Source organism: Neodiprion virginianus, chromosome 4, assembly GCF_021901495.1.
Source record: "Neodiprion virginianus isolate iyNeoVirg1 chromosome 4, iyNeoVirg1.1, whole genome shotgun sequence".
NCBI lineage: Eukaryota > Metazoa > Arthropoda > Insecta > Hymenoptera > Diprionidae > Neodiprion > Neodiprion virginianus.
In genome coordinates, this window is record NC_060880.1 from 26,097,353 (window position 1) to 26,122,718 (window position 25,366).

Below are 25,366 nucleotides of genomic sequence, written 5' to 3' on the forward strand. Positions count from 1 at the left end.
ATGTGTACTGTATGTACATAAGTATATGGCCATATATCAATAGTTACCACTGATTATATATTTAGCAGGGCCCTACCTTTTCGACGTCACCGACTATTTTAGCGCGTAAGTAGAAAAAGTTTCGTTTGAAGTCGTTGAAGCAGAAAATTTGGCAGCATAGTATCGGTGTTTTATTTATTTGTCATTCACCACCGCGGTATTTACAACTTGAGCTTTCGAAAAAATGTTGATATCCTACGTATCTTACACGACTTTAAATTCGCTTAGAGATAGGTGATAAAGATCAAAGTGTACGAGAACAGTGTACGTTATTAATTATATGCTTCGAAGAGGTTACCCGTCAAGTTGAAATTGCGAGTTTCAATCCACCAGTGTCCAATCTTAATAAATATAAAAAAATACAACATTTTTCCCGTCTTGCTTGTCACATTTTTTTCATTATTTCTACGTCATAACTCTGGTTCCTAATTGTCAATCTTGAAAAGATGTACGACTCCAATACTAATTTGTGATCGATTCGATGGAAAAAAAAATGGATTCAAACACTGGCGATGCAGGTACTTATGGTCTCCTAACTGAGCTCTGCAGAAACTTCCTCGAAAAGCAGAGCACTGCTGGCAACCATCCGTACATTCCGCAAAAAGATTATTCTGCGACTCTTAAAAAATTAAGGTCCAAAGCTTATGGTGTACTGCTCAACAAGTCCATAGAGACGTACGAAGTATACGGTGAGTATGACTCACTAGTATTGATTGGAATAGAAAAAACCACTCATCTCATTAAATGTCATGCTGTTTTAAGATACTAGAGTTATTACTAATGTATTAAATGTATCCCAACAGCAGGACAGAGAAGCAAAGATAGGGACCCCATTGTTGAATTATTGAAACATGCTTTTGTGTTAAAAGTTGGTAAGAAATCTTTGGCAAAAGCTACGGAGCTTGAAGTATTTGTCGATGAATTAATTGACTCTGGAGATGACATAGATCCGACTATTTATTCCACTCTGGAGTTGCTTGTCAGTTTGAAAAACTTGGAAACACAAGAGCCAGAGAAAGAATTGGTAAACATAATTTAAGGTTGTTTAATAGTAGTTGTTATCTAATAGCATTCTTGCAAAATTCATATAATCCATTATTAAGCGAATGATAGTTTTGCGAAATATTCCGCTTAAAATTTTTATTTCATATTACAGAATGTCTTCCATTATGGAAAACCTAATCCATTTCTGCCTGAGTCATTATGGGATGGCAAAGGTGTTACACCGTTTCAAATCTATCCGCTGGAGTCATTTGTTATCTCAGACGTATTTGAAGGATTATTGGGTATCAAGCATAGTTCTGTTATACAAAACTGTGCAGTTGAGCCTGGCAGTAGACTGTCGTTTCTTGGAAGATTTAGGTCTACTACCACAATTGCCACCGAATCCATTCGGTGAGTACCTCACTTTTAGTGCTGGCTCTTCGCACATTTGCCACCGATACTATGAGTATTAATTTTACCATTTTAACTATTTCGCTTATGGAAAAAATAATTGTAAATCAACTGTAAAAGATAAAATAAAAAACTGCATCATCGCACTTTCAAATCAATGAATTCCTAACATTTGAATCACAAAAATGGTTACAATATAGTCATGATTTTGATCAGAACCTTTCATACGAATAAATCTAACAGTTATGTTTTATACTTTAAATGCTGTATCATTATTATACCAATGATGTACGTATGAGAAACTCTTCTTTGTTTCTTTCTTTATTAGCTCAAGAGAGTGAATCTTAATCCATCCATTTTCTCTATTATTAATTCTAGTTGTTTAGAATTTCTTAAGCACATACCATTAAAATTGAACGATATAAATGATACTCCTCCAGCAGTGGGAATACCATACCACCTATAGGATACGAAGCGTCTAAAGGGTTATTAGAGCTTACCGCATTCCAAGACTACAGTATGCCATCATATTTTCTACCAAACATCAGGGTAGGTGTGCATAACTCTTGTTCCAATTAACGAAGTGTTTCTCAAAAATTACAGCAACGTCTTCAAGTGTAATAATATTCGTTTGTACCGGTTCAGGAAGATGCACAGGAAGCAGCAAGTGATCATTATCTGCAGAACGAGGGATTGGTAACGGAAGTCGAACCATCTTGGGAGGGTGCTGATCCACCATGCGTGGACACCAGCGCTTCTGATATTTGGGATGTCCAAGTATCTAATCACTATATTTATGAGAGATTAAGTACTGCTAAGCATAGTCTCAACGATATCTGGGAAAATGTGGCCACTAGTCAGCCAGTGTCTAATTATCGTACATGGGAGACTCTTGGTCGGTTTGACCCACCAAAGCAGCTACACTTTATAACGGAATCTTCCGAAGCCATGTTTCATATAAGAAGAATAAAACAGGCCAACAATTTACAAATAGCATCGACCAGGGTGAGAATACACCACTGCTACTAAAATTGAATGATATAATTATTACAATTTTTATTTTTATTCAGCCTATGTCACATGATTGTATGAAACACATCATTTTTCTACTACATTTACACTTGAATAAAAATAATATTTTTTGTGTACGATGGTTTCATATCAACGATTGCAAACATATGACTATTGTATTTATATTGTTACAGCGTTTTTGTCATTTTTCAGTTTACCGATTCTGTAAGCTTGATCGACGAAGTTTCCAGCCAACGATTCTTATCGGACATAAAATTACTGCTAGTTGGGATTGAGTCAGACTGTTTCATGTATGATAATTCGGTAAAAATTAACTCACTTTTGATTATGATTTGTTTTGATGCTTACTCCATACCATCACTGTGATGGCGGAAGTATGGTAAAAGATTTTTTTCTGACCTGTGAACAATTTTAGCTGGGGTTTTATTTGATACCCAACTTGGCTGTCCCAGGATTAAGTATTGAAAGTTTGAAAGATGTGTGTGCCCCTGTCACTCATTGGGGAAATTGTTTCAAAGCCTTGAGCCTTTTAACAGCGTCGCATCCACAAACTGGTGAATTACAACAAAAAGGACTCATATTTAAGGTAATTCATGTATTCCAATAATATAGAAATTGCACAAAATTTTAATATCTCAAATATGATGTCGTTGCCATTGCTATTTAATATTGACAACTTATTATGTATGTGGTGCTGTTCCAGGCAATGTGTAATAAAATTAAAGAAGTACTGCTTCGACACCGAGCAGCAATTGATCGCATTTGCGTGGATAAAGAATCGATTGGATTGCTATCTTTACTTGATCAAGTTCGTCCTTTGGGCCTTATAATCACTGAACTAGCTAAACTGTGTCACTGCGATAGTCAAAATAAAGTTGAACTTGACGAGGGTCTCGGAATTCTGACCCATATATACCAAGAAGTCACCAAGGTTACTCAGCCAAAAGTGGCTTTGGTGTTTTATTCTGTACTCAAGGCCTGTTGCGAGGTTTATTTTTGGTATGCACCTTAGTAATAATTTAAAAAAATAACAGTGAAACCAGATAATTTTACAAATCATTCCTTAGAAGCCCCTACGGATTTACTTTGTTTTTGATTGCAGCATAATTATCACTGTTTTCAGGTTTCTGCAAAAGTGGTTATTTGAAGGTGTCTGTGATGATATATACGGAGAATTTATGATCAAAGTAAAGCCGCAGTACCTGAGGCAACGGGGACATAGGTTTTGGACAAAGGGTTTCTTAATAAACCATAAATCAGTACCTGGCTTCTTAGGAGAACTAACGGATTCTATACTGCAATGTGGGAAAGCAGTCAGACTTCTGAAGATCTGTGATCCAAAGGTGAATTTTTTTGATATAAGGCAATTTAAACGTAAAGCGTGCAATTTAAATTTTGTTTTTGACATTGTACTTGATTATAAAAATTATTTACATCTGTCAGAATCCGCTGTGCGGTGTCTTGGCGACTTCCTATCCGGCTGTACGAGTTTGCCTAAGTGTAGGACAGCTCAGAGAACAACAGATACATTGTAGTGAATATATGACTAGAGGTAGATCAGCTCTCGGTACAAACGTCTCCCTCTGTTCAGCTCTTCAAGAAAACAGAGATATCCTGAAAAAGAAAGCACAACTCGTCAATATTGCTCATCAGGAAATGTTAACACGATTCAAACGTTAGTACACATCATCTATTGAAACACCTCATGGGTATTCAACCGCCTTTATATGTGATGAGCAGAAATGTTCAAGGTGTAAATCATTAGTTCATAAATTACTAATTTCTAGGTGAACAGGAGGAAATTGCCAAGCAAATAGCACAAGGCAAACGTGAATTATTAGCAGAATTGAAAGACCAAGCAGAAGAGGCTGTTCTTCGCAAGGAAAGAGATAGAGAAGCTCAATTACAGGCTGATCAACTACTTATGGAAAAAATTAACAGGGAACAGAAAGAAGAGGCTAAAAGAATGCAGCAAGAAAAGTGAGCTTTATTTCACATGACAATTAGTCACTTATATATTAGGTATTTTTGTTGAATTTTATTGTTCGTAATTTTTTTCAGAAAGAATGTTCTAATGTATTACAACGGATTAGCTATTGAATCCGATAGACGCAAAGTTCATGCTGATTGGCGTATCAGGCGTATGGAATTATTTGACAAGAGATTAGCTGCTTTATCTAAAGCTAAACAGGAAGTGTGGGAAATGAAAGACAGTTTGAGAGTAACGAGTTCAAAAGAGAATAGCCATTTTGTGACAAAAATTTCAAATAATGATGAGGTAGTTACAGAAGAACATGTGAAACAGAGTGTAGATCTTTGCAGCGAAGACTTAAACTTGAATGATCCCATACAGCTACTTGAATCTGAGAGGAGTGAAGTCGATGCCAATGCTAATAAAAAAGAAGATGAAAACAGTAATGTTGAACAACTTTCTACGCCAGTTACAAATGATACAAAAAGTTCTCCAACAAAAAATGCTAATAAAGACACTCTAGTTCATGCAAAAGATGAAAATAGTGAAACGACTGAAAGTGTTACTATTAAATCACCTCGGCCTACTGTATTAAATATCACACCGATAAGTTTGTCAACAGAGCCAATTAAAATCAGAGATGATCTTTTAGAGAAAAAAATATTGCAGAAAAATAGAAATAGGGTAATGGGTCATACAGTGTTTTCAGGGGAGGCTTATTACGAGGAATTTGACAATGAAAAAAATAATTTGCAGAACTTTCTCATCGATAGAACAGACATCACAAAAGAAGCACTAGCTAATAAAATCAGAAATACTGGGAACTTGGATGCATTTATTGGGTTAGATAGAGATTCGACAGTTCCAATTTTGAATGAGGAAGTTATTGTGAATTTGATGAAGTTCGGAAATCCCGATAATCTAACGGAATTACAACGTAACAAGCTTAAAGTTCTCCGAGAAGAATATGACTGGACACCAAATAACAATCAGATGAGAAACGTTTTCTCTAATAAAGACCAAAACATCACAGCAGGTTCAGTCGATCAATTACAATCAGACGAAATTTTAATGGAGTCAATTCCTCCAAGTTATCTTTCTGAATTACAAATAAATAGTAACCGGAATGTTCAACACCGTACTAATCAGGTTCCAAATGATCTGAAGCAAATGAAGAATTTGATTGATCACGAGTTAACTGATGCGGAGAAGAACCGAAACAGAAACATGGCACATCGTACTGGTCAAGAAATGCCAGCTTTGATAATCCCAGAACATATAGCACAAGAGTTGACAGATGCACAGAAAAACAGAAATAGAAATATGCAACATTCTACTGATCAAGGTACTACACCGGATGAAGCTGCCAGAGATGAACCTGCAGTTTTAACTCAGGCTCAAAAAAATCGGGCTCGTGTCATGGAACAGGAATTTTATGTTTATGGTAGTGCTTCTGTTGATAAACAAAATGATAATCTCGACCTCTGTACACCATTCCCAATATCAGAATCGACTAGTTCGCAACAAATCATTCAAGAAAATACTACACCCATGTCATGTACCACAGATAATTTCCCTCTGTCAGTGAGTAGTAGCATGTCACAACTACAACAGTGTATGGATACCCCTTTATCTGAAATGAGCACTGACATGCGATCTGCCTTAACTACAGGTGAAATATTAACTGCTGATACAGCACGCTCAGACATTTCGGAAAGTGGCTTCAAATTTCCAGAAAAATCTCCAATGTTTCCTAATTTTTTGGGCATTAGCTCCGCCGCGATGACGCCAACTTCAGAATCAGTGTTGACTGTAACAGATGTAGAGATGATCGACAACACATCACTGCATGTTTATTTAGAAAAATCCGTTGCTATTCCTTTACAAGTCCAAAGCAGACTTGTAAACGATGCAATCATTAAGTACTTGCTCAGCGAACATAAATTCTTATCTCATTTACACAGCCTTAGAAGTTACTTCTTTTTACTGAATGGCGAGTTTGCTAAAAATTTAACAAAGTCTTTATTCACAAGACTTTATGAGATTTCAATACCAGCAGATCTGTTGAATTCAGCGACACTGAATAATCTGTTAAATAAAGCACTTGTTGCATCGCTCAGTAGCAGCTATGCAAACTCGGAGCGACTCAGCCTCTCTGTCACTGATGTACCTTCTCAGTTACAGGTAATCTATAGTAATTGACATTTTATAATGTGAATAATGGTGAATCATTCCCAGTCAGCATCAGTGAATGTGTCATATGTTAATTACTAATTTCAGGTTTCAAATCCTGAAGCCTTAGAATGTCTTTGCTTGAATTATAAAATATCGTGGCCACTGAACATAATATTAGATGACATGTCGATGCTGCAATATAGTAAGGTGTTCAAATTTTTACTCATGGTTGGACGTGTCATGTGGGTTCTACAAGAAGATTTTCACATTTTGAAAGTAGAACGAAAAGCTACAAACTCTAAAGAATATCATGGGGTATGTATTCGCTATATCTTTATACCAAGTAATTTTGTGCCAAGTCCCCATGGAAAGCTATAGTAAACAAATTATGGAACTCTAGCTAAAGCGAATTTGCAGCACGATTAGAATTACGAACATGCCGTGATTGCTCATGCCCAAGCTCCCCATGTGGGCTTTGAAACATAGTTAAAAGATCTCGGATCATGAATATGTTTGGTTTTTTCACAGATACAATTGTTCAGACACTCAATGATGCAGTTCATGACAGCTTTGCATAATTACTTAACTTGCAGTGTACTTCATGCCAGCTGGGCAGAATTTGAAAAGGATCTGGAAAATGCCATAACCATTGATCAGGTGTATCTCACTCATGTGGGTTATATAAAGAAAATTCTCTCTCGGTGAGTTAATTATAATAGATATGTTACTCTGTAGAAGATAACTTCAAAAAATATCAATTCGGTGTAACTTCACAGCTGCATGCTACGACACAGAAATCGAACAGAATATTTTGAATATAGAATTGTAATATTCGAGATTGCATCAAATTTTCAACAATACAGAAAAAAAGAACTGACGTGATAACTTATTCGTCTAGGTGCATGTTAAATCCACGAGGAGAAAAAATGCGAACATGTCTGCACAACATTTTCAAGGTTATCTTGAAATTTCACAATCGTGTGCGGTCACAAAGTTGGATTATCACTCCCACGGGATACGTGCATCCTAATTTTGCGAAGTTGCAGCAATTGTACAAAGCTTTTTGTGAATTACGGACATACTTGGCCCACGTTGCAGATAAGTTGGCTAGCAGTGGATATCAACCGCATCTGACACATTTTCTTAATGCGCTTAACATAAATTGCCTTTACGACCTAACTGTTAAAAGAAAAGAGTAAATCACGTGTTATGAAAGAAAGAAACGTACATTTCTGCATTACGTTCCTCATGCAGTACTCTGTATATTTGAATATATATTAATAGACATTAGATTTATAATAAATTCCAGAATTACTGCAAACTCCAAAACCTTTATAGCTTTGTAAATATGAAATTATTAGTGTCTGTGATCATTCTTTATGTGAAACTTGCAGGAATTTCAATGTTTTACATAGAAACAAGAAAGCGTTTTACTTTCCACTCACGTTTCACATAGTGCATGGTGAATTGTGCTGTGACGCTTCCCAGTTTTCGATGGCAATTAATAATTACATTGATTTAATACTAAGTATGTAATCTTTGCAAGGTCCAAAGATCATAACACTAACTCAACTGAAGGTAAATCTGTCACGGTTGCAGTGCGGGCTGCATTTTTCCCCTACTTATTAGTTAAATTAACATTACTTTAACCATATTTTTTTAGCAAAGTGCATATTTTATGTTGAACTTATTATAATTTCTTGGCCTGTTGTTGGTGAATAATTATGTTTGAATAAAAGTGCAGCACTGTTAAAATTGTAGGTACTAGACAGTTATGTGTGCGATGGTGCTTCTTCAATATTTAATGTAGCATTTTCTCAATAATAGTTGAACACGAATTACGTCTAAAAATTTCAGTATGAAACAATACTTATTTAACAAATAGGAATTGTCACTGTTGTTGAGAATTATTAAAGAATGTATATGGATACATAGCTTGTTGACTAAGTTAGCTTTTAGTAATGTAAGGTCTTGTTAAAGTTAAACTTGTATTCTATTGTTGGTAGCTGGCCAAAATAGAAAAATCAGAAATATATGTACGCTTTACAAAGTTACTAGGCGCAAGATGACTGCAATTCCTGTGAACATAAGTTGGAAAAATAGGCATTCAATTATTTAGCAATTTCTTCCTTACTTGCATGAAATTATTTGACGTAGCTGAAATTGTCGGTTGCAAACCTAACCTTACGCAGGTATTTCAAGCCCTATACAAAAAATATTTGATATTCATAACTGCATCGCAAATTGAGTTAATATTCTTATTGAGTATTCTGAAATTTCCCGAAATGCATGTATTGATGAGAAAAAAATTTATTCTTGTATTTTGAAACCACCTCGCTTTGAGCCAAATTATTTTAGTAAGCAGCTAAAGCAGAAGTAGTATCATAAGTAGTATCGAAACATAAAATATCAGACTCTATTTTTTTATGAATCAGTTTTTCGAATATGTAAATGTTGTCCAAGCTTCAATCTTATATGATAAATGACTCATAACTAGGATTGGTTTTGTGTTAACTTGGGCTTGTATAATACAATATTTGAATTATTTTTGTATAGTGAACAAAAATACTTAATAATATTGAAAAATAGGGCAATTCATAATTGTATTTCAGTAATACGATCTTGAACATTTATTATGGATATTGTGGTGAGGCAGATGCTAATAAATAATTGATACGTTGTTAGAATTGTTACATAAATCTCACGCAATGTGTGTACGTAATAACTATTCTTCTTTGAAGTATAAAAATTATCATCGATCATGTTTAAATTCGCTTAAATCACGATTTGTCCAGCTGCATGTAAACGTTTCTTGTAATACTGTCCCTAAATAAAACAAATGTTAAAAGAAGCGAGTATTTATTAAATTTCTTACAATGACTAGAATTAGCCAACTCGTTGTGAAAAGGATATTGAATGTAATTATTGTTCTGTAGAAACAGCAAAGCCTTTTCACAATAAGTCAACTATTTTTTCATATGCTGTATATTTATATACAAAAATTATAAACATTTGACGTAATTTATTTTAGTTATGTTGAAAGGTGACTTATAATATCATCGCAACGAGCACAAAGTTTCCCTGGTTGTGGTTCTGGATACCGATAACAGCGTGCGCACAGTGATTTTTCGATTGGTTTTAAATCTATTACTGCATCTTCGATACCATCTTTTGCTATTAAGGTAATTGCAGAAAGTTGGAATAACTCACACAGTTGAGATGTCGTAGAACTTTCATCTTTCTGCAAAGCCTATGAAGCAGAAAATAACAAATTTTATGGTTTTTCGATACACTTGTACTCTGCTATAACTTCTTCAAAGTTTGTAATTAAACTTGTTAAAGAAGTTTATTTTGAATGCTTATAAATAGATTTATATCTTACCGTGACTATGGAATACTGTGCTGGATTCAGCGTAATCGTAGCTGCCAATTCCCAGGTGTTGATTGTTGCAAGTTTAGTAATTGCAGCTTTTATGTCTAACGCATTTTCTATCACCTTAGCTACGCTCGGTTGGTCCCAGTCTTTTGGTAAATTGTGCGCACTATGAAATAGGGGCACAGAGGCTGCAACACGAAAATTGAATACAGTCGTGACCATTTGCGAATTGTTTTGTGAAAAAAAAATCATCTGACGTGTCAAATATATTTCTGTTACCGAGATTATCAGGATGGTGTAACCAGACCTCTTCTGCTAAATGCGGAAGTATTGGGGCTAACGATCTTGTTAAAACAGCCAGTATTTCGCTGATAACATCCACAGCGCCAGCTCGATGAGATGAATTTATGCTATTGCAATACAACCTGTCTTTAATTAAATGACAGTATAATGCTGATACTGTATTTGCCACAAAATGTATAATAACTCTGCAGGCATTGTGGTATTCGTAATTACTGTATAATGTTTCAATCTGGAAGAACGAGAACACCGAGTCATTTTGATTCATCACTATTCTATGACATGAAACTGTTTAAAAAAAATAACATGTAATAAAAATAAATTAATTAATGAATTTGTTATACCCAATATTTGGTAAACCTAATAATTGTTTTATTGGAAATATTTCCTACCCGTTTATCGTAATGATAAAGTTGATGTAACAAATATTTATCAAGATAATGGTATTCCGGTTCTATAGGAGTATCACAAGGATATGGATGCAGAGCACCTAAGAGAAAACGAAATATCAATCTGAGTTTTTGAACGGACTCTGCGCTTCCCTTCAACAACTTCTCCGTAACAGGAACTAGCGTATGTTGAGTGCCATGGCTTGCTACCCACCAGCTGCAATTGAAGAATGAGATGAATAAAATTGGAGCAAAGTTCTAAATATTCTTAGATTACGCTGAATAACTTCTTCTGAACAAGCACAAACAAGCATACACTGTATTCACACACTCACACACACGCACACTATACTGTACAATGACGAATATTTGTACCGTAAAGTATCTACACCATAAGCTGGCTTTTTCTTTAGATCTTCACCACCCCGAGTAACTTCTTCAGGATCAATCACATTCCCCAGTGATTTCGACATTTTATGACCTTTGTCATCTACTGCAAATCCATGTGCAAATAAAGACCTAAAATATACAGTAAATAACTATTTGGTTGTAACAATACCTACGCTTTTTTCATAATCATAACAAAAATTAGAAATTCAGAAAAAAATATCACAATCAAATGATTCATTTATCTATGTAGCAAGTAAATAAAATGTATAAGTATATGACGTATTTTATTGATTCGATAAATAATTTCTAACCTAATTCCTACTTTTTTGCTTTTTGCATTGTAGAATACAAAATACATAACACTTACTTGTAAGGAGCAGCACCTTGAAGTGCTATGGATGTCAGTAAGGACGATTGAAACCAGCCAGTAAATTGATCGATTCCCTCTAGGTACAGGTCAGCTTTTCCATCAGGTAATACTGTGGACCAAGATATGCCACTGTCAAACCAAATATCTAAAATATCCTGCAAATATGAATATGAGGAAAAACATTATTTGGACTGCATGCTACGAATTCTTTATTGGCTTTCCTGACGTGTCTTGTAAACACGGGTTTCTCACCTGGCCTCTCTCCAACTCAGAAGCATCGACTCCAAGTTCCCGTAAGAGTTTTTTACCAGCTAATTTTTCAATAGGTAATTCCCACCAGCAATCAAGACCATATTTTTGCATCAAGTGACACAATCTTTCGTTCCAATCTCTACGCAAGATATTTAATTACTTAGCTTAATAATATATTTACATATATATTTACTGAATTGCAATAGATCACATATTTGCAGTTCAGCATATTTGACGTTAAGATAGTTGTAGCATATGAAAGTGTACAGGAAACTAGCAAAGGTAGTTGAAATATGATAAACATACCTATTTGTAATTATATCGCCAGTATCTCTGTAATATAAAACTGGTATTGGTGTTCCCCATACCCTCTGACGCGAGATACACCAATAAGGTCTCATCTTCACTTGTTGTGTCAAACTATTGGTAGAAGATGCACTATTACATACTGGGTACACCGATACATTTTGCAGAGAATCCTAAAATCCGGGTTACAGAGACATATGTGAATTACAAGCTCACAGAAAGATTTGAATATTTACTATTTTAAGAACCTCAAGTGAATGATACAAAAAATTTCGCACTTTAGTCATATTTCCCTACCCTCAATAGATTCAAGAAAACCTAACATTTTGCAGTACATAAATTTCTTGATTATTCAAACAATCGTCATAGACATTAAGTAGATTTTTATTAAAGACCTTGTTCTGAAACGGTCATTGGGTCCTATGTCATCTATGTGGAAATTTCAATTCGAAATGAAAATGTCTCAGTGAACTGAACTAAAATGTTTTGTACACTTTTGCATACTTTGTACTGCAATGATGAAAACCCAGCATCTGCATTTGAATACTTACTAGTGCCTGCTGTTTAAGAGCACTGGTATTAATAAACCATTGTTTGCTAGCTTTTACAATAACTGGCTCTTTAGTACGCCAGTCATATGGATAGCTATGTTGATAGTTTTCAGTGTGGACCACGTTACTTTGTATTTTATTCAAGATGGCTTTGCCGCCTTCATTTAAGACATTTAGGCCAACAAGGTCAGGACCTGCATCGGCGGTATAGCAACCATTTTCGTCCACAAGCGATAACTGCAAGTACAAATGCATTCATAATTACGTCAGACAGGAACATACATAAGATTGATTCATCTTTTAGTTTTTAAAAGACACATATAACCAGATTTAGATTTTCTCTATTCTGTTTATGCGCAGCCTACAGGTTGATAATCAAAGTCAAGTTAAAATGACAGAGATTACAGAGTAATTTTCAATTCCCAACATCAGACTAGTCACACTTCTCATTGACCACTAATATTGTCAGCTCTGAATTAATTTTTTATTTATATTTTCTTTAACGTTGCCCTGTTCCTGAACTGCATAGACAAACTTTACACAGACATCTGACAGAGTCTGCATGTAACATTTATCCCTATCTCAGTGTTTCATGAGCTCTATTTTTGCAAAGCTAAAATCTATTCAAATGTACCCAACTTACCACGGGTAATTTGTTTGCTAAACCAATAAGAAAATCGTCCATTCCATGCCCTGGGGCTATGTGAACTAAGCCCGTTCCCTTTGCGGTTGTAACGTGACTTCCTGGTACAAATGGTGAACTTAAACCTGTTATTGGTTGTAGATATCTTCCTCCACGAAGCTCAGTTCCTGTTTATGGACATTAAAGGCATCATATGAATGATGATAATTCTATTTTTACAAGTTATTCTCAGCTATGCAATATCCATCAAAAATTTTGTACACCGTGTGCAGAATTTCACAGTTGTTAAATAACAGAGAGAATCATTTCATAAGTGCGTCATCAAGATAAGCCACCTGACAAAATATTGAAACAGAATACTAACATTTATTAGTTCGCAACAACATGATTCGGTCTTTGATTACATATAATGTATCTTCAAGTGGGACTTGAATCATTAGTATCACACACTCCATTTGTTATACATGCTGTATGTTTACATATAACTTGCGTCACTAATAGCACACCTGTTATCGTTATTGATGGCTTCAGAATTCCGATTTTTTCTTGAATTTTATTCAGTAAATTTTCGGCAACAATGTAAAAATTCATCTCACTATCCTCTGCAACACAATACTTGACATCTTCGGCAAATGCAATGGCTTCATTGGCCACCAATGTCCAAGGAGTGGTTGTCCATGTAAGGGCATAGACTGGGTGCCCTTTCAATGATTCCAAAGCTGGAGGTAGAACATCCAAAAGCAGCCTGATGGTAGCACTTTTACTTACATGTTGCTCATTGTATTCTAACTCAGATTCTGCCAGGGCTGTTCTGAATAATAAGAATTTTTATCAAGTTCAAAAATACGAAATTAACATCAAGAGGTCGATTAGATGAAATCACGAAACATGATCAATAATGGTTAGATTATTTTATAACTAGGTTGAAAAACATTGTATTCAAGTTATTATTCTAAATTTTTGGGACATAAATCGCTCTCATTTATGGATTCAAATCAGTGAGCATTGTATTGTTTTAGATGTAAATTATTACATGGTACCTTGATGACGGTGACCAATAAACTGGTTTAAAATCCCTGTTTACAAGGCCTTTTTCGTACAAGGTTATGAATTGGCGTAACTGATTTATAACATACGACGTATGGTGTGTAAAGTAACAACCAGATTCTTTCCAATCTGCCATAATACCCCATGACATAAATACATCCCGTTGCTGTGAAATAGCTTCGTTTGCATATTTTTGAGCTGCAAATAATATGGGATGAATTCTATAAGTATTTAAACGTAAGAAAATATTATGATTGCTGTATTTATACTAAATATAATTCGACTTAGACTCCAAGATGTTATAGAAATTATTTTCTACACAACCTCTTAAAAGCAACCTGTATATATTGGACAAGTACGATTTTTTTGCATTGCATCCAGAACCAAAAATTGAATTATATATCAAATAATGCAATAATCTAATTATATAATTCAGGACAGATATTCGTACAAAATGTGCTAGGATATGAAATTGAGAATATAAAGTATGAATGTAAATTGTAAAATTGAATACAATCACAATTTGAAATCACTAGAGAAGTCGGAAGCCTCGTGATATTATTCAATGATTTTATTTGAAAGCATAAACTGTGAAAGCTGGAATTCCGCAAAGATGCACATGGCTTAGATTATACTAATTTCACATGATAGGGAGGTGACAATTTTGCTCAAGTAAAATTCCCTGACTTTTTCCGTCAAAAAATTTAGAATTCCTTGATCATTTTTCACAAAACTTGGTAATGTTGGATGGCTTGTGTAACCAAAAGCACCCGAAACTACAAACACCTTCAATACGTAAGTTTGAATTCAAAAACACACAGTATTACTTGGTTTCACACAAATAATTAGAAATATAACCATACCATTTCTGAAAGTTCACTTGGCTAAATTTACGGAGCATAGTTGATGTTTGAAAAAAACTTATAAAGTACGGTTTTTCCCCATGGCCCATTATATAATTCCCTGACTTTTCCCTGATTATTCCTGATAAACAAAATTCCCCGACTATTCCCGGTTTTCCCTGTTTTTCCAGTCTGTTGCCATCCTGCATGAAGCGAGTTTGTCACAACCGTTAGTGCTATAATTAATATTTTTACCCTTTTGCCGAATTTCAACAGACGTCAAATTCATTGCACTTTCTTTCAATGAAATCAAAGCCTTCATTTCAATGGGAAGGCCATGACAGTCCCAACCTGGTATAAAATGCACTCTCTGTCCACGAATAATCTTGCTCCTAATTGTTATATCTTTGAGTATCTGAAAATGGATGTTTTATGGTTATTAGCTGTTCAAATTTAAATTTTACAGATTAAGTTTAGACTGTTCAATTTACTCAATTTACGATATTAATTGCAGCGTTGGGTTTCGAAGGTTTTCTTGATTAATTTATTCATTATTCATTTATTTTTTGTGTTTTATTATAGTAAAGAATTTTGTAAGTAAACTTGAAAACCAAAAATAAAGTTTTATTCACTTTATTTATGGCATGACCCATGTGTAGATTCCCATTGGCATAGGGCGGTCCATCATGCAAGACAAAGTCAGGTTCAGAAAGATTAGCCCGTTGCCAACTATAGAGTTCGGAGAATCCGCATTTCTGCAATGAAAACCATGTTTCTCACAAATACAAATTATCGATACTAGGTTAACATCAAACCATCAACAAACATATGAATCAAAGAAATAATCAAGCATGTACAAGTGCATTCAGAAAAATGTACATAATGTTTGGACTAGGTGATGCGTTAGATATTTATCTCAAATTTGGAAGATTTAATGCTAAATGAACAATATAGTGCCAGCAATAAACTATTATTCTGGCATGCTAAATTTTCGAACAGGGTATAGAAAAAGAGCAACGATTTCGATTATAGTTGGGTTTCAATTTTTGAAATTAAAAATAAATACCTCTAGTAAATATTTATCCATGTCGACTCGTTTCTTGCCACTAATTCTACTCGGAAACTTTGTTTGCGGCAATAATATAGAAGCAGTGTATTTTTTAGGGTTGACATTTTCGCTGGTCTGGACGTAACGCAGAAGCAAACTTTTCGTGTTATACGAGAAGAGATTTTTCGTTTGTCCTAAAATAACACCCAAACCGGCGGACATGGTTTTCAAAAATCAACTAACCTCAAAACTAAGGAACTTGGCGCAAGTTACTCATGTGGCGCAACACAAGCACGATGAAATGTATTTTACCCAATCATAGCCCGTCATCCTAAAGGCGATACCTTATTGTATTCAGAGAGAAACCTCAACCAACAGAGAAAATAAACACTGATTTCATGACGTAAACCCAACAGAAAACCAACCCACAATTTAAAATATGGTTTTATAGCAAAAACGTACATGATACCCACAATCAGTATTTCCTGTTTTTTAACAAGACTTATAAGCGAGAATCCCGTTTTTCAGTTTATCGCTTCTAGGTTTAAAAGTAATGAAATAATCTTCGAACTCTAATCGTACTATTCTGATAAGTTTTCGCACAAATGCGTATTGCATTTTTTGTGTATCACTTGTCATAATGCATACTTGCTCGACAAGTGATCCGATCGTAAGTTTTCGAACGTATTTTCACAGTTGACTATATTGTTCTACAAATCGTTTATTCATACTATGGCGTTATTTTGCGTTGAAATAGATGAAAAATGAATAAAAACAGGAATAAACGTCTAAGCGTTTATCCGACAGCGCCCATCCTTTGACCACGTAATCTGAATGTTTTTTACTAATATTTCTCGGAAGGCCTGTGTTACAACTTGTACATACATTGGCGGAGTTCTGAATTTGTGAAAAAAAACCTATTTTTATGGTTTTCTCAGTTTTTCTTGTTTAAAAATAGCCTGATCGTGTCTATCCCACTGATATATATTTTGGTTTTTTAATTCTTTACAACTTTTCGTAATGGAGTACCAAGAATGCTTTATTCGTTTTCGTCTTCGGGCTTTTAGACCTGGTTTGAAGAAAATAGAAAAAATAGTATGAAGCACGCACTTTTTATATAAAAAATATATTTTATGTACGTAGCACAGCTGTTTTTATGTTAGATTTTACTACATGGAAAAATACCTGTCGCTTGATCCAGTAGTCATACTCGGTTCCTTTTTATTTTACAATATTCAGTCACCAAGGTTGGTGAGTACTGTAGATTTTTATCCAAACAGTGGATATGCTTTACAACCTGGATGTTCTCTGACCTTGTGTAAGTAAAATTTTAACGAACAAATTACGTATTTAATTTTAATGGCTTGTTGTGCTATATTACATGGCTTCTATTAAATTAGAATCATTAGTTTTTAGCTTAAACAAAATATCAAATTTCGTAGTAAGTTTTAACATTGTGACTGTTATTAATTATTTTCTGAAGAAATCAAAAAATTGATATGGTAAAAATTTGTATTAAAATTAAAATTTATTCGTACTTTCCTTTGCACTACCTTGACTGCCCAGATAAAAATAGCATATTAGAAGTATAAAGTAAATAAGAATTAGAACAATTTACATTTGTGCGCACTTATTTGTTTTATTTTACATTTCTCGATCGCCTAATTTTCACCCGGGAGATGATGCAAGTTAATTGAATAATCACATTATTTTCGTATTTCTTCAGTACATCTAGGAAGGTCTCTAGTCTGCAGTAGTCACTCGGCATATAAATATTGGTCAGAATCAGTGGAAGACCCTTCAGCCTTTGAAGCAATTGCTTGTGATTCTTGGACTCAATTTGAGGCTGGAGAATGTACAGGAACAACCAATTACATGGGTTACGGGTATTTTCTTAAGTAAGAACAGGTTATCAATGTTTTTAAAATAGCCAAGTCTGTATTTCTTGTTTGTAGTTACATACGAATTCAAAGAGAAGCATCAAAAAAATCTGATTAAAATGTACAGCAACGAACATAATTTTCATTTATTTCTCTGGTGCTTCTCAAGTTTGAGAAATATTTCTTCTGTACAGTCAAAAGTCTACCTAGAATTTGAAATATGGTTTTTCAAGTTCAGATTGCTATTATGAATGATGGAAAATACCATTACTTCTTACAGCGCAACTGGCAACTTCTACCTCGAAACTAACAGCGAATCTCCTTACTCTATGAGAGAAAAGGGAATCATCTACGATGGTAGTAAGCTGAACATTTTATCTGCAGAGGTACTTGAGTGGTTAGGAAGTTTGATCTAACTCTCTTTTCTTAAACTTATGGTCAATTACGAAGATTGGTCCAGCATTACATCTAGCAATGTGTATATGCACATATATACATACTGTAATGAAATATTTTATCTAGATATAGCATATCTATGTGCTATGTAGTTCAATAAATGTTAATCCTTCTAAACAGAATAACGAGTATTTTCCATTTCATTCGTGTGTAATACGCTTAATTAGATTAATCATGCAAAATGCTTCCTATTTGCACACTAAAGTTGAAGCAATTTTACAGGTCTATGTTTTCTCAAGAACTGCGTTAATCTATAATGTAGCAGAAAAGTATTTGAGTCATTTATCACTCCTAGCTGTTATAGCTTTCTGGTATACTATTCCCTTGAAAAAATGAAAATTGTATCGCTTCATACATATAATTATTGTCAAATTATCTACTCTGCATCAAAACCTCGTTCACGTGACGAAGGTATCTTAATATCATGATAATGACGATCTATGTTAAGAATCTTGTGAATGGAACCTTTAATGAAGTGCCTTTGTCAATTTCGACGTTAACGTATATATCTTCAAACATCGAAGTTCACTTACCTTAAATGCAAAAAAGGGTCTAACAACCCAATTCTATATGCAATTATAAACAAAAACACTCTGACGTATTTTTATTTGACACGGAAATAAAGAAATAGCATGAATTCTACGAATTTATTGTTTCAATTTCATACAAGCCATTTTTTGTTAAAAAAGGTTAGCTTTCGCAGAAAAACTCAGAAAACAGAAATTATGAATCAGACAAAGTGCGTGGGTGGATCCGCTTTGTAAAAAAGATTTGAAGCTTTGAACTCTTGAAACCATTTCCTCACCAGAATTAAAATTCTTTATAGTAAAATTTGTTAAAATTAACGTTGTCAGTATTGCAAATAATCCCATTTCGTTTCATGTTCATTTAGCTGAAATATCTTGTAGTAGTACAGCTTACATATTTTATGCAGACTCCATATAGAACATAACAGCTCATTTTGAGGCAATCTCTTCCAATTTTTAGACCAAGCTAGAAGCTAGAGAATGCATAGAAACAACTAACTACACAGTTATGTATGTACATTCACTGAAGCAATAAAATTTTCAGTATATTTTCTGCACATTAGAAATCTAGCTGCACCAGGATCTGATTTAGCAAACTCAATCTGCTAACATTAATCTAAGGAATACCATTAATCCTCGCAGCACAATTGGCAAGTTCTACCTCGTAACCAACAGGTATTTTTACTCTAGAGGATCATCTACGATGGTGAACTACTAAGTCTTACGTCTCCCCTTGTGCGTGATGGTATTGCTGTGCAAAATTATGAGCAATAACAAACATAACAATGAATATATATTGGGATCCAAAATAGCAGCCCAATAAGACGATTCTGATAGCGAGGAAAGAGTGATCAGCTTATCGTTTAGGTAAACTAGACAAATCTTAAGAAGCATTGAACTTTGTTGTTTCAAATAATAAGTTAGTAAAGAGGGAAAAACGTAGTAAAGAACTATTTTTATAATTAAATAGGACTGTATCTATAGCACATTCTTTGCCACTACATCACAACCTCTGATGCGCTGTATCAGAATGTTTACGAATTATCTCAGTACTAAAATTAATTTTTTTATACATGTACACCCAATAGCACGGAATGATTAAAACGACATAATATCCTTGGCTATGATTTTTCGTTTCGTGCTTACGAATTCAAACATAACCTGCAAACTTCACATGACAGCAGCTGTTTTGACAGATTTCGTCAAGACAAGTAACCATTACTCAATGTTTGACATTAAAGGTTCAAGATCACTTCTACCCACTGAAATATAGGTATAGAGATCAGTACTTCTACTCCTTCTATCACTACCACTACCCGTGAAAAAGTAACAAAATCGTATTGGCTTCGTAAAAAGTAACCTGATTTTTGTGGTGCAAAAATTTTTTTTTATTCACATCCCTTCTAAAATCTGTGAAAGTGAAAAAATAGACGGAGTAGTATAAGCAGGTATAAGAAGCAAAAGCTGATATGTATTTTGATATATCTGCAGAATTATGAACTTTCTTATTTATACTTACCAACTAATTAGAGGAATCCCAGTAATTGGTGCAATCTGTCTTTTCAACACGCACTTAGCGTGCATGTACGGTAAAATGCCGTAACGCTGTTGTAAGTTTCGGCTGACAGCACGTTGACAATTGGAAGGATACATTGAAAATTAGTTACGCATTATTCAAATCGTTAAAATTTGACGTGAGTTTGATTTATTCATTGTTACGATCGCGAGTATTGTACCAACATTTATCCACTAGCTGTTCCTTCACGTGACACTTGTTAGGTTATATTCCGAATTTAATTATTAAGGCATCACACTGACAGTTTTGTCGTTGGTTTGTTATAGCTGCAGCTTTACTTGAATTTTGGCGAACTTCATTCCCCTTGATTCTCCTTAGAATAATGAACAAATATCACAGAGCTTAATTATAGGTTAAATTAACCAGGTAATTTCTCAACATTCAGGTATCTAGATATCATTGTGTTATCGGGCATTTTTTGAAGTGAAGAACTTTATTTGGTCACTTTCTAAACACAGTTGATGGTTTCTTCATCCAGTGCTATTCCTACTCATTAAAGAGGAGGTGAAACAAAATATTTGCTTCGATTAAGTTACAGGTAGTCTTAAACAAATTCTAAACACAACAGCAGCTGTAAAATTAGCTGAGATGCGAGAACTGCCTCGGCTCACACGTTCACTGCGTGCCTTCACAGACTTAGGACGATTAAAGAAACTTGACAATGAGAAGAATAATCTTATTGCCAAACGACTAGAGAGAGCTGCAAAATCGAACAAGTAAGGAATACTTTTCCTGAAATGTGTTGCATTTTCTCTACAGCGCTACGTATTAACATTAGTCATTTTCGGCCCATCATATTCATCAAGTTAATATTTATTTGCAGAGGGCCAACCTGGTCAGAAATATGCAAATTCGTAGACAAAAATGCTGTTTCATATTTACATCAAATACATCACGAAGCTTCCAGTTTCTGCGGTTGGTATTTGTTCAAAAATGTTGCATAATTCAGTGGTACTTGTCCATGTTTGCAAGTGTCAAAGATTTCCAACATGTACACAATTTTAATAATTGGGATTTCATGAATATATAATTTATTCCAGAGGGACAGACTTCCGAACTAAAAGACGAAGCTGCAATATTCATATTAAAGCTTTTGATTAATGAAAATAACGTCAGCCAGAAAAATCTCAAGATCTTACGACAAACATTCGGTTCGATTACACTGGAAAAAGCTAATACAATAATGCAGGTAACAACTACAGCAAATACATTGAGTCCTATCTTTATGGAAAAAGATATCAGTAGCTATTTAATCAATGGACAATACAATTTGATGGGATAATAACATTTTTTTTATCAATATTACTTTGTACGGTTCTGGGGACAAAATGTACCGTTGTACTGTGTGCTATTTCTGTAACTTTTTCAGTATCGTTATGTTTTTCAGTTAATAAAAGCAATCCGAGAGCGAATATCAGAGGCATCAATGGAATACATACTTAATTCGGAAGAAAAAGAGAATGGTTTACTGGATTTTCCACCCCACATGTTTGGTCTTGATATTCCCTTTTTTCCAGCAAAAGTCACTTGGCCCGAAACTAAGAAACTGCAAGATATGTCTGCAAAAAATCCAATCAAAATTACCAGCAAATTCACTATGGCATATAATGCTGAGACTGTTTCATCAAATAAAACTGAGGTTTGTCTGGGCATATGTCTTGTATTTTACATTAGTATATCATCGTACTTCGTAGGTGCACTGTCTTGAGCCTATTGTTAGTAGTTTCATTGCCACTCCAAAAAATTATAATAAAAAAAGACAAATTTGACCGAAAGGACACTAGTAGTAAACAGCTAATAAATACAAAGTCTTCACAAATTCTCCTATTACTTATTGAATTAATGAAATATGTTTACTTACTCCACATCAAACAGTAGTTTTCGTCCTGATATGCAACTGGCATTATTTTATATTTAAAAATCCGTTCTATTTACAGTTTGAAAAGAGTCGATTCACAAAAGGACTGAAAAAATGTTATGAGAAGTACTCAGCAGAAATGATATACGAAGATTTTGGGCATATGATAGTGGATAAGTTAAAATGTGGCGGTGATAATCTTCAAACAGAACTCTTTGATCTTCTTGGCTATGAGAATATAGAATTCATTGAATACGTTCTTGAGCATCAGAAAAGTATCGTTGCCTTATTCACTATTCAAAAGACTCAAAAAAACAACACACGTAAGTGTTCTAATCTTCTAAATTATCAACATTTAATGACTTACATTAATTACAAATACAGCGTTTCACTGTTTTTGATGCTTTCATCGTTTTTCAACATTAAGCTATACTAAGGCCGCAAGTAGGATGTCAAGTAATTGTTCAGTCTGAGAAAGAAAAGCAACTGATGAAACAGTATCGCAAGGAAGAGAAAAAGCTAAATAAAATTACAAACAAATTGGAAAATGGTGAAGATGATGACGAGGAAACTTTTGATCCTGTTGAGCTACGTCTAAAAAGACAAGAAGCATTGATGAGACAAGCCATGCAAGCTCCGATCCTCAACACGACTCAAAGAAACATTTTTCCGTCTGGTATTCGAGCAGAGAGGTATCCATTCGTTTTCGATTCAAAGCTTACTGCGAGAGCTGCTGCAGGTAAGTTATCTAATGTGATAAATTCCAATAATCAAAGTTCAATCTTTACATTGAATAGAAAGAATATTACGGTATCACACTCTGTGTGATTTCCAGTGATTTTTAAACACAGTAATCTACTTTACACCAAGTTATAAATTGCATTTCTCCCATTGAAATTTAAAAATAAATACTTAACTTACAGGCTTTGTTTCTGGACAAAAGGTCATGTTACCAGAAAATGTTGAGAGAAAAGATTCTCAATTATGCGAGGAAGTACATATACCAGTTCCTCCAGCCGCAGTTCTGGATGTTGGCAATAATCCTGTGATAATATCTTCATTGGATGAGGTAATATGACAGACATTAAAGTAATTCCTGGACAAGACATCCCCACTATTCCACCATAGTAGAATCAAAAATTGATCAGATTTGGAAGTTGACTGGTTTGCAACTTTTTTCTCTTTCAATTTGCAGCCATATTAATAGTTTAACCCAAAATTTCTGTTTAGGTTGGTCAAATGGCGTTTCATGGTATAAAATCATTGAATAGAATACAAAGCATAGTCTTTGACGCTGCCTATCATACAAACGAAAACTTGTTGATTTGTGCTCCAACTGGAGCTGGTAAAACTAATGTTGCAATGTTAACTGTGATACATCAGATTAAACTGCATATTGCACAAGGAGTTTTGAAAAGAGATCAATTTAAAATAGTATATATAGCACCTATGAAAGCTTTGGCAGCTGAAATGACATCCAGTTTCAATAAAAGATTGGGATGTTTGGGCGTTTCTGTGCGAGAACTCACTGGTGATATGCAGCTAACAAAAGTTGAGATTCAGCAAACACAGATGATTGTTACTACGCCAGAAAAATGGGATGTTGTTACAAGGAAAGGAACTGGAGATATAGCGCTCACAAGTATAGTTAAGTTACTAATTATTGATGAAGTTCATTTGCTTCATGGAGATCGTGGACCTGTTGTTGAAGCATTGGTTGCCCGTACCCTCAGACAGGTAATTTTAGGAAAAAAGAAAAATGTCAATTACTATTACTATTAAGGACCTTAAACATCTTTTGAAAAAGTAGATTTATCATAGAGTTAGCTAGTTATAAAAATCGAAAGGAGCAAAAACCATTTTGCGAGTGTTATTCTTATAGAAAAAAAAGTGCGATGCGCAACCCCTTAATGTTAATATTAAGAACCCAAATTTTAACAGGTATATTTTTTGTACCTAAATGAAACTTTTTTTTTTAAACATCCCAATGTTTAGTCTATTATTTATACTAATATATTTTCCTGCTGCTAGGTCGAATCATCTCAAAGTATGATCAGAATAGTTGGACTCTCTGCAACTCTACCCAATTATACAGATGTGGCGAAATTCCTCCGGGTAAATCCACACAAGGGTTTGTTTTACTTTGATCATCGATTTCGACCTGTACCTCTCGGCCAGACTTTTATAGGTGTGAAGGCAGTGAAACCTTTACAGCAAATGGCTGATATGGACCTTGTATGTTACAATCACGTTGTCGATATGGTTCGCAAAGGTCATCAGGTTGGTGAAATAGTATTTTTGGTTTTGACATGGAAAAAAATATCTTTGTTTCAACTTTATATTGGTGCTATAGAAACAGTAATCGTTAGTTGTAATCTCATAATATTATAATTACAACGAATAGTTGTTTCAACTACTAGTAATAACAGTGTTCTTTTCAATTCTAATCAGGTAATGGTGTTTGTACATGCTCGTAATGCTACAATCCGAACAGCAACGGTTCTCAAAGAAATGGCATTACAAAATGGCACGCAAAAATTATTTATGTCCGATGGTAACACTGGACTCGCCCAAAAAGCATTGGCAAAATCCCGAAACAAGCATCTCGGAGAGTTATTTTCCTATGGGTTTTCTGTACATCATGCTGGAATGTTACGTACAGATAGGTAAACTCACCTTGAATTGATCTTCTGTATGCTTCAACATTGAATTACACATCAATTAAAAGTAGTCTTAAAAATCCAACAGAACAAAATACTGAAAAAATATCTTTCATTGCCTTTAGGAATCTGGTGGAAAAATATTTTGCAGATGGTTTGATAAAGGTTCTTGTGTGCACATCGACACTAGCTTGGGGTGTTAATTTACCAGCACATGCCGTTGTTATACGTGTAAGGTCTTGAAAGTAATTAATACCTATAATTGGTCGTTTAATTCATTTC

General features: G+C 34.4%; 4 protein-coding genes across 15 annotated transcripts in view; 3 read left to right on the plus strand and 1 right to left on the minus strand.

Annotated features, from left to right (window-relative positions):
* LOC124302868 (gamma-tubulin complex component 6) lies at positions 1-9,464 on the plus strand. The gene is made up of 17 exons (XM_046759437.1): positions 1-9; positions 66-105; positions 558-728; positions 843-1,063; positions 1,196-1,434; positions 1,875-1,983; positions 2,080-2,439; positions 2,659-2,769; positions 2,882-3,052; positions 3,170-3,465; positions 3,590-3,809; positions 3,910-4,141; positions 4,254-4,446; positions 4,528-6,622; positions 6,719-6,928; positions 7,142-7,314; positions 7,512-9,464. Exons 1-17 carry the CDS (start codon positions 1-3, stop codon positions 7,810-7,812), a joined length of 5,151 nt encoding a protein of 1,716 aa, XP_046615393.1. The 3' UTR covers positions 7,813-9,464.
* Positions 3,589-20,645, minus strand: LOC124303106 (isoleucine--tRNA ligase, mitochondrial). Of its 5 annotated transcripts, XM_046759916.1 has the most exons (17): positions 16,146-16,553; positions 15,712-15,834; positions 15,335-15,494; positions 14,231-14,435; positions 13,697-14,001; positions 13,191-13,357; positions 12,548-12,784; positions 11,997-12,169; positions 11,691-11,829; positions 11,436-11,593; positions 11,054-11,197; positions 10,682-10,895; positions 10,269-10,521; positions 9,996-10,177; positions 8,059-9,863; positions 6,001-6,248; positions 3,589-4,080 (listed from the first exon to the last, which is right to left on the minus strand). In XM_046759916.1, exons 1-15 carry the CDS (start codon positions 16,347-16,349, stop codon positions 9,645-9,647), a joined length of 2,883 nt encoding a protein of 960 aa, XP_046615872.1. In that variant the 5' UTR covers positions 16,350-16,553; the 3' UTR covers positions 3,589-4,080; positions 6,001-6,248; positions 8,059-9,644. The 5 variants fall into 5 exon arrangements, with proteins under 5 accessions (XP_046615872.1, XP_046615874.1, XP_046615871.1 ...); XM_046759918.1 differs by lacking the exons at positions 6,001-6,248; positions 16,146-16,553 and adding an exon at positions 20,510-20,645; XM_046759915.1 differs by lacking the exon at positions 6,001-6,248.
* On the plus strand, positions 17,301-18,995 carry LOC124302869 (pancreatic triacylglycerol lipase-like). Its single transcript, XM_046759438.1, has 3 exons — positions 17,301-17,445; positions 17,854-18,025; positions 18,288-18,995. The coding sequence occupies exons 1-3, from the start codon at positions 17,301-17,303 to the stop codon at positions 18,421-18,423; spliced, it is 453 nt and encodes a 150-aa protein (XP_046615394.1). The 3' UTR covers positions 18,424-18,995.
* The window catches only part of LOC124303104 (activating signal cointegrator 1 complex subunit 3), a 12,881-nt gene continuing 7,288 nt past the window's right edge, over positions 19,774-25,366 (plus strand). Inside the window, exons 1-12 of one of the 8 annotated variants that reach the window (XM_046759914.1) lie at positions 19,774-19,857; positions 21,099-21,282; positions 21,390-21,481; positions 21,607-21,755; positions 21,954-22,205; positions 22,504-22,747; positions 22,852-23,163; positions 23,348-23,493; positions 23,655-24,161; positions 24,456-24,704; positions 24,876-25,090; positions 25,210-25,315. In XM_046759914.1, coding sequence (XP_046615870.1) covers positions 21,155-21,282; positions 21,390-21,481; positions 21,607-21,755; positions 21,954-22,205; positions 22,504-22,747; positions 22,852-23,163; positions 23,348-23,493; positions 23,655-24,161; positions 24,456-24,704; positions 24,876-25,090; positions 25,210-25,315 — 2,400 coding nt within the window. In that variant the 5' untranslated portion in view covers positions 19,774-19,857; positions 21,099-21,154. Of the gene's footprint in view, positions 19,858-20,154; positions 20,439-20,579; positions 20,685-20,951; positions 21,283-21,389; positions 21,482-21,606; positions 21,756-21,953; positions 22,206-22,503; positions 22,748-22,851; positions 23,164-23,347; positions 23,494-23,654; positions 24,162-24,455; positions 24,705-24,875; positions 25,091-25,209; positions 25,316-25,366 lie in introns of those variants that run through there. The other 7 variants (XM_046759911.1, XM_046759906.1, XM_046759907.1 and 4 more) reach the window with 7 other exon arrangements.

What these genes read in the sequence shown, in the direction of transcription:
- LOC124302868 (XM_046759437.1), top strand. An exon ending in ATTGCCACCGAATCCATTCG is followed by an intron (nt 1,435 to 1,874) that starts GTGAGTACCTCA and finishes ATACTCCTCCAG; the next exon opens with CAGTGGGAATACCATACCAC. An exon ending in ATTTTCTACCAAACATCAGG is followed by an intron (nt 1,984 to 2,079) that starts GTAGGTGTGCAT and finishes GTACCGGTTCAG; the next exon opens with GAAGATGCACAGGAAGCAGC.
- LOC124303106 (XM_046759915.1), bottom strand. Translation starts at nt 16,349, where the DNA reads ATGTCCGCCGGTTTGGGTGTTATTTTAGGACAAACGAAAAATCTCTTC. An exon ending in TGGGTCATGCCATAAATAAA is followed by an intron (nt 15,495 to 15,711) that starts GTGAATAAAACT and finishes ATCCATTTTCAG; the next exon opens with ATACTCAAAGATATAACAAT. An exon ending in TAGCAAACAAATTACCCGTG is followed by an intron (nt 12,785 to 13,190) that starts GTAAGTTGGGTA and finishes TTGTACTTGCAG; the next exon opens with TTATCGCTTGTGGACGAAAA.
- LOC124302869 (XM_046759438.1), top strand. Translation starts at nt 17,301, where the DNA reads ATGGAAAAATACCTGTCGCTTGATCCAGTAGTCATACTCGGTTCCTTT. An exon ending in TGGATGTTCTCTGACCTTGT is followed by an intron (nt 17,446 to 17,853) that starts GTAAGTAAAATT and finishes GTATTTCTTCAG; the next exon opens with TACATCTAGGAAGGTCTCTA. An exon ending in GGTTACGGGTATTTTCTTAA is followed by an intron (nt 18,026 to 18,287) that starts GTAAGAACAGGT and finishes TACTTCTTACAG; the next exon opens with CGCAACTGGCAACTTCTACC.